Genomic DNA, 7,744 nt, shown 5'->3' with positions numbered 1-7,744 from the left:
CCCCCGCTTCCCCAAACAGGACCACTCCACTCCAGAGCTTGGACGTCATCATGGAGCGACCAGGCAGAGGCTGCTAAATCCGTCTGCTACCGTGGGGAGCCAGCCAAGGCTTTTTGCTGTTTCCTGCCCCAGGTTCATTTATTATTCTTATCAAGCACCGGACAAAAATGTCAGGCGAGCTCTGATCTCTCTAAGGAAACACAGGAAAAGCCACATTAATGATGGAGCTGGGGAGAATTCTTTAGTGATTAAGTTACCAGGAATAATAAGCACACACCAAGGATACAGAAAATAAGTCCTGCAGTGGTGTTGGCTTGGTCCCTCATTCTGCAGGTGCTAGTGAAGGGTGGTGGGGAGGAGGATGAGTAGGCTCGAGCCTTCCTGTGTACCCATAGAGCAACGGTTGCCCTGTGGTTGTCTTCTCCACCCCTGGATGCCTGAGATGTCCCTGCTTCTCTCCACCACTGTGCCAGCATGGTGGCAGTGGGCAGACCCCAGAAATGACCACCAGTGCTTCAGTGCAGCACCATGGGTCAGACATTGAAATGTCCCTACTGCAGGGCTCTGCTTCAGTGGTGGCTTCAGGACCATCTGTAGCCTTCCTCACAGGGAGATGGAGTGGAGAAGTGGGCTGGGGGTGCTCTTCCAGGTCAGGTATTTCCAGGGGGAGTGGGTTTTGTGGATCATGGGACTGGAGGCTTCCACCATCTCAGAGTGACCTTCTGACTCACGGAAGGCTTTCAGGAGGACCATTGCTACTTGAGAAATACCCACCAATGTCAACTCTCCCGATATCCACGAAGAGGCGCAGCACCACGGATCCCAGCAAGTATCCAAAAGCAGGGCCAAACACGGCGATGGCGAAGAGGATGGCTGAAAAAAGGGAGCAGAGAGAGCCAGTGTGAGCAGGGAGCAGGGTCTTCGATGGGCTTGGTCTTCCCATGTGAGGTGGGAATGGTGTTACAAAGTGCAGAGGAGAGAAACCATCTTTATCAGGCAGCAGATGATAAGATCCCCATTGCTCAGATCATGAATGTGGTGTTTATCTAACAGGATTAGGAGGAGGGCAGGCAGCTGGCTGCAGAAAAAGTCCCTCTGCTGCAGTCAAGGCTCTGCCGATGTGCTAAAAGTTGTCAGCTACGGCATGAATATCATGATTTAAGGTGACAAAGCGGGGAACTCCAGCGAGCAGCAGGGTGGTGGCACCCTGGGCTCCCGCAGGTGATGGAGACCTTAATCTCCTGCAGGAGGACGAAGAAATGAAGCCATCTCAGTCCTTAGACCCAAGCAAAAACACTTGGTGCAAACTTCAGGGGAGGTGAAAGATGCTGAGGGCAAAAAATCCAGGTCACCCATGGTTCAGATGAACTATCCCGTTCAAAAATTAGATAACTTGGACCTAACCTGTAAGGTCAAAAAGTTCCCTTTTGGCTTCTTTGGAATGAAAGGAATCAAATTTCCTCCCTGAAAGAAACCTTTGCACAACCTTCTTCAGATGTTTGAAAGGAGCCATAAACCTTTTTCCCGCCAATCCAGCCAGAAAGGCGGTGATTACAGGGGCCCGACTCCATCCTCCTCAGCCTGGGGCATATGGTGGGTCTGGACCGCACTGCCTGCCAGGGATGCTGAGCTGAGACAGGGACTGGGAAAGGGCACAGCCACTTTCCTGGAAAAAATTGCTCTCCCATTGTTCCAAGCTTGGTCACTCTCTGCTTGCAGAGACCAAGGGAAGGACCTGTACTGGCAGAAGAGTGCTGTTAATGAGCCTGGTTTCCGAGTGGATGAAACTCTGGGCGCCTTCTCCGGAAAAAGGAGGAGAAGGTGAGAGCCGCTCCGTCTCCAGTGCAGACATCCTTCAGCCGTGCCTAGCAAAGCTGGGTGGGACCTCCCTGCCAGGGTGGGGCAGGAGAGGAGCCCACACCCCACCGAAACAATCACCCCGCTTCCCCAAACAGGACCACTCCACTCCAGAGCTTGGACGTCATCATGGAGCGACCAGGCAGAGGCTGCTAAATCCGTCTGCTGCCATGGGGAGCCAGCCAAGGCTTTTTGCTGTTTCCTGCCCCAGGTTCATTTATTATTCTTATCAAGCACCGGACAAAAATGTCAGGCGAGCTCTGATCTCTCTAAGGAAACACAGGAAAAGCCACATTAATGATGGAGCTGGGGAGAATTCTTTAGTGATTAAGTTACCAGGAATAATAAGCACACACCAAGGATACAGAAAATAAGTCCTGCAGTGGTGTTGGCTTGGTCCCTCATTCTGCAGGTGCTAGTGAAGGGTGGTGGGGAGGAGGATGAGTAGGCTCGAGCCTTCCTGTGTACCCATAGAGCAACGGTTGCCCTGTGGTTGTCTTCTCCACCCCTGGATGCCTGAGATGTCCCTGCTTCTCTCCACCACTGTGCCAGCATGGTGGCAGTGGGCAGACCCCAGAAATGACCACCAGTGCTTCAGTGCAGCACCATGGGTCAGACATTGAAATGTCCCTACTGCAGGGCTCTGCTTCAGTGGTGGCTTCAGGACCATCTGTAGCCTTCCTCACAGGGAGATGGAGTGGAGAAGTGGGCTGGGGGTGCTCTTCCAGGTCAGGTATTTCCAGGGGGAGTGGGTTTTGTGGATCATGGGACTGGAGGCTTCCACCATCTCAGAGTGACCTTCTGACTCACGGAAGGCTTTCAGGAGGACCATTGCTACTTGAGAAATACCCACCAATGTCAACTCTCCCGATATCCACGAAGAGGCGCAGCACCACGGATCCCAGCAAGTATCCAAAAGCAGGGCCAAACACGGCGATGGCGAAGAGGATGGCTGAAAAAAGGGAGCAGAGAGAGCCAGTGTGAGCAGGGAGCAGGGTCTTCGATGGGCTTGGTCTTCCCATGTGAGGTGGGAATGGTGTTACAAAGTGCAGAGGAGAGAAACCATCTTTATCAGGCAGCAGATGATAAGATCCCCATTGCTCAGATCATGAATGTGGTGTTTATCTAACAGGATTAGGAGGAGGGCAGGCAGCTGGCTGCAGAAAAAGTCCCTCTGCTGCAGTCAAGGCTCTGCCGATGTGCTAAAAGTTGTCAGCTACGGCATGAATATCATGATTTAAGGTGACAAAGCGGGGAACTCCAGCGAGCAGCAGGGTGGTGGCACCCTGGGCTCCCGCAGGTGATGGAGACCTTAATCTCCTGCAGGAGGACGAAGAAATGAAGCCATCTCAGTCCTTAGACCCAAGCAAAAACACTTGGTGCAAACTTCAGGGGAGGTGAAAGATGCTGAGGGCAAAAAATCCAGGTCACCCATGGTTCAGATGAACTATCCCGTTCAAAAATTAGATAACTTGGACCTAACCTGTAAGGTCAAAAAGTTCCCTTTTGGCTTCTTTGGAATGAAAGGAATCAAATTTCCTCCCTGAAAGAAACCTTTGCACAACCTTCTTCAGATGTTTGAAAGGAGCCAGTTTGCTTGAACCACGTTGACCATTTCTGTGCATTTTGCTGGTCTGGAGCCCTTGAGAGTACTGGGCCCGATCCCACCGCTATGCCTCAGCTGTGCACCTATTTTAAAAGCTTTTCTTTTCCAATCAGGCACGGCAGTGCTTTTGTTTCTACAACATAAACTTAAATATTGAAGGGCAAGATCTTTAGAGAAGGAGTGTTTAACCTCATGCATGGATGGTAGAGTTCCTTCTTATAGGAAGACGTTGAGACCTAAACCGAAACAAGACTCAAAGGGCGACGGTATTTACGTTGTATTGAGGCAATCCAGACTCATGGCAGCCATACCCCCTGATACAGACATTCCCATGGCCCCTAAAGTGACCACCTATATTATAAAGAACAAGCCAGCCCCGTTTTCCTTCATCCTCAGGACCTGCAGGCCTGGGAATCCAAAGGGCACTCAGAGGTCCTGGGAACAGTGGCCCCTCACCGCAGGCGGAACACAAGGATGCCCTGTCCCTCCTTTTGCCAGCCCAGACTGTATTTTTGCTGAGAGACGTGAGTACTACCGTCACGGAGACGTTCTGCAGAGCTCGTAGGTGGTGCAGCAGCACCTTTCCAGCAGGAGCCTGGAGCAAAGGACACCCGGGTGGGTCTGGAGACCCTGCCAAGCACTCCAGTACTTGTCCAAAACCTGTCCTTGGGATTCTAATTCCGAAGCCTTTCCTTCTCCTTTAGTGCTTACCTTATTTTGGAACATTCACTTTTTGACTCCCAAATCACCCTGATGCCTTTGGCTGCTTTACAAGACATTGTCTGGCACCAGGAGGAATCGGGTTTTTAAATAACTTACAGATGCAGCTCAAAGCTCACACAGGCAGGCCAGCACCAGGGTTTTGCCATTTACAGGGAAAAAAACCTGTGGTTTAACACAGAAGCCAGCACCTATCTCTTTGCAATCAAGATGTCCTCCTGAGCCTGGGCAGGTCCTGCTGGACAAGGACCGATTCCATGGCAAAAAAAAAGTCAATTTTGACGCCTTGATGCAAAACCTGTGTGAATTAGCTCCTGTAGGGCTGTCATACCATGATCACACAATGCTCAATAAGAGCAGGACATGGCTTCTGGGAAGGTTTCCTTACTCCTCTTCCCCACCCCATGGGTGGCATAAGACCTCGCAGACGCAAGGGAGAAGCCCCAGCTCATCCATCTCTTCTCCTTGCCCTGATTCTTTGGCTTTCCACACCATAAATATAACCCGACAGGGAACAGCCAACTGTCAAGTGGAGAGCCAGCCCAGCCTTTCGACAGGGGAGGATCTCATCTGAGTCCCACTGGCTGCTCAAGCCCTGTCCACAGGCTCCTTGATGAGTACCTCTACGTCTCGCCTCCCCATCAAACTGATATACGGCAAGGGTCCCACTTACCAACGTACAGCGGGGAATTGTTTGCTTCTGCAAAGTCATCTACATAGGATATCCCAAAGGGCTGGATGGGGACCGTCCCAATTCCAGCCAGCAGCTGAGCGATGACCATCATTGCCCATACGCTGTTGGCCTCCTTCTGGGGATCCTGGGTGGTGTTTGGGCACACAAACTTATTCTCTGCATAGCAGAGTTCAGCCCAGACCTGGCTTTTATTACCTGAGAGGGAGAAGAAGGAGCATTACAACACTGGGCATGTCCCCTGCCTCCCCCCCGCCACTAAATCCCTCAATACCAAGAATCTCCCAGATTCGCCAAGTAGGCACGCACTGTTGGATTTCTGGTGGATTGCTCATTTCATTTAGCTGTTCTCACCACCTTTCCCCTCCTTTGGGGTATCATACTGAGCAACCAACCCGATTTTTATCAAACTTTTAAAGGCAGGCTGATGGGAGAAGATGGAAGCAAATGAATTTCTCCTGGGAAGGGTCAGCCCTGCAGCCCAGCTCCAGGGAGCTGTGCTCGAGCCATCAGCAGAAAATAAAAATCTCTCCATCTAAGCTGCACCAACTGTGGACCCAGCCAATGGATAAAAACCTTCGGACAGACGCTGTCAAAGCCAGTGGAAAAGTCTAAATATTCATGGATGGAAAAAAATCCCTGGGTCTCATGCAAAATGAAGGTGTTACAGAGCAAACAGAGGAAGTCCTGTGGCTTTGATGCTGCTCTTCCCACTCTGCCCATTCTACTTTTATTATTTGCAATTAGTTTGACGTTCCTATCATGTCCTTCTTGTTAATGTAATAACCGTGGATTTTCTACGCTTCCGAGCAAATAGACATGAAACAAAAACAAGTATTCATCGGGTGGCTAGGGGTTCCCCTGCCATAGTGCGGCAGCATGTTCCTAATAGCAGGTCACCACGAAAATCTTTATACCAGTCTCTTTGAAGCCATGTTGTCTATAGGGTCTATGCTGCCAGACAGAAGGAGCCTTCTTTTCTAATGAAGGTTTTACCACAGCAGCCCCTCATGGCAGAACACTCTCGGTTTCATGAGGGCCAACCTAACCCACAGCTGGCTTTTTGTTATCAGTGGCCTTTGCTCCCTTGTGGTGCCCAGGCGGGAACAGGGAGTGATGCTCTCTGGGGAGACCTGGCTGCCCTCAGCAGGACATCCTGCCCCTGCATCTCTGCTGCCCTCATCCCTCAGGAGCAGTCCACCTCCTTCCAAAGCAAGGACCATACTTCTTCACACCATCCAGACAGGGGGAGGTCTTCATCCTGCTCCAGATGGCGATGGAAACTCCAACCAGGACTGGAGTATCTTCATGGGCTGTAAATACTGGGCAGAGACACGTACGGCTCCGGGCAGGCAGCAGGATGATACCTGCTCCTCCGACTTGTTTCCTTCACAGTAAGAGCAGCCCCTGTCCCTGACCAGTTCATAGCCTGACACACGAATTTAAGCTGTCAGAAAACTTGGCATCTCATGCCTGATCCGCTCTCCAAAACATCTGACTCGAAAAACATGGAGATATTCGAGGCTGCATAGCAGGGAGGCAGCAGAGCTGGTCTTCATACTTCTGCATGAGCACTGGCACACTCTGAGCCCTACGCCAGGCCATCATTTTTAATAATGTTTCATGGGAGCTGGGCTTGCAGATGAGCTGTGGTGGTGCCCGATTTCACAGAGATGATGTGGGAGAGCAAAGCCAGAGGATCTCTGCCCCTTTGCGGGGAGCAGAGGTTGTCAGACACCCGTGAGGAGCTCTGTCCTGCCTGGGGTTTGCAGCCTGCTGAGCTGCAGCAAAGTCAGGACCTAACTAAAGGGAGCAATCTGCCTAAGTTGCTCCACTAAACCATGTCCCTTTGCTTAGGAACATGGTTTAGTGGTGGGATGGCAGGGTTAGGGTAACGACTGGACTCGATGATCTTAAAGGTCTTTTCCAACCTAAACGATCCTGTGACTTTAAGGCCATCTGGCAGCTCTCCAGCACAGCCAAGGCTCCCTGAGCCCAGAGGATCAGGCTAGGATGCAGTGCACGGGGCTCACAGCCTTTCCAGGAGAAAGCATCTTCTAACTAGAGGTGGAAGGCTTTCCCTGGCTGGCACTGCTGCGACCGCTGCCACCCTCTTTGGTGGCATAGGTGTTGGGGGGAGCCACTTGGCACAGAGCTGGGGTGACTTTGGGTTTTCAGAGGTGGCAATCCCCAGGGAGGCTAAGCTTCATCAGCATCCCGAGGATTTAGGGGCTGAAGTCGCTTTGGGAAGACCAAAGCCAGCTTTGTGGCATGTGATGTGGGCTCTTCTGCGTACTGCATTCTGCAGGGAAACTGGAGCTGTCATCGTACATGCTAGCTTGTTCCCTAAGCCTGCCCAGTTAAACCAGTTAAACCTCCTTAGTATGGATCATAAGGCTTACTGGCTAGAGCAGGACAGGCCCTGGGGACAGGAGACCTTAACTCTGCTCTGTCACCCACAGCAGCAGGGAGACCACCTCATTTCTCATGCTGCCATACCTCTGTGACTCCCGTAAAGATAACCTTTTAGACTGGATATAAGGAAGAAATTCTTTACAATGAGGGTGGTGAAACCCTGGCACAGGTTGCCCAGAGAGGTGGTGGAGGCCCCATCCCTGGGAACATCCAAATCTGCTGCCCCATCAGCAGCTTGCTCTGCTCACTGCTGTTTTCACACCCACTCCCAGGCTGGAGTTTTTGTGCTGTCATTAATAACAGTTAATAACATCATTAGTCAGTAACACAGCTTTAGAGCTATTGCTGGGGCTCTTCTGATGCCACAGAAAGCAAACCTATTTCCAGGACACCCAGAAGCAGTTTGGAAGGACCCAGACCACCCATGCTGAAAGGAAACGCATGGCATTCTTAGA

At 51.4% G+C, this 7,744-nt stretch overlaps 1 protein-coding gene across 1 annotated transcript in view; it reads right to left on the bottom strand.

The window, feature by feature from the left end:
- The window catches only part of SLCO2A1 (solute carrier organic anion transporter family member 2A1), a 33,004-nt gene that overhangs the window by 7,825 nt on the left and 17,435 nt on the right, over positions 1-7,744 (bottom strand). The window contains exons 4-5 of the mRNA XM_009644433.2: positions 4,857-5,072; positions 2,711-2,809 (exon numbers count right to left, since the gene is read on the bottom strand). Of these exons, the coding sequence (XP_009642728.2) occupies positions 2,711-2,809; positions 4,857-5,072 (315 nt within the window). The remainder of the gene's footprint in view (positions 1-2,710; positions 2,810-4,856; positions 5,073-7,744) is intronic.

This window comes from Egretta garzetta, unplaced genomic scaffold (genome assembly GCF_000687185.1).
Source record: "Egretta garzetta isolate BGI_Z169 unplaced genomic scaffold, ASM68718v1 scaffold448, whole genome shotgun sequence".
Lineage (NCBI taxonomy): Eukaryota > Metazoa > Chordata > Aves > Pelecaniformes > Ardeidae > Egretta > Egretta garzetta.
This window is presented reverse-complemented; position numbering and strand designations above follow the sequence as displayed.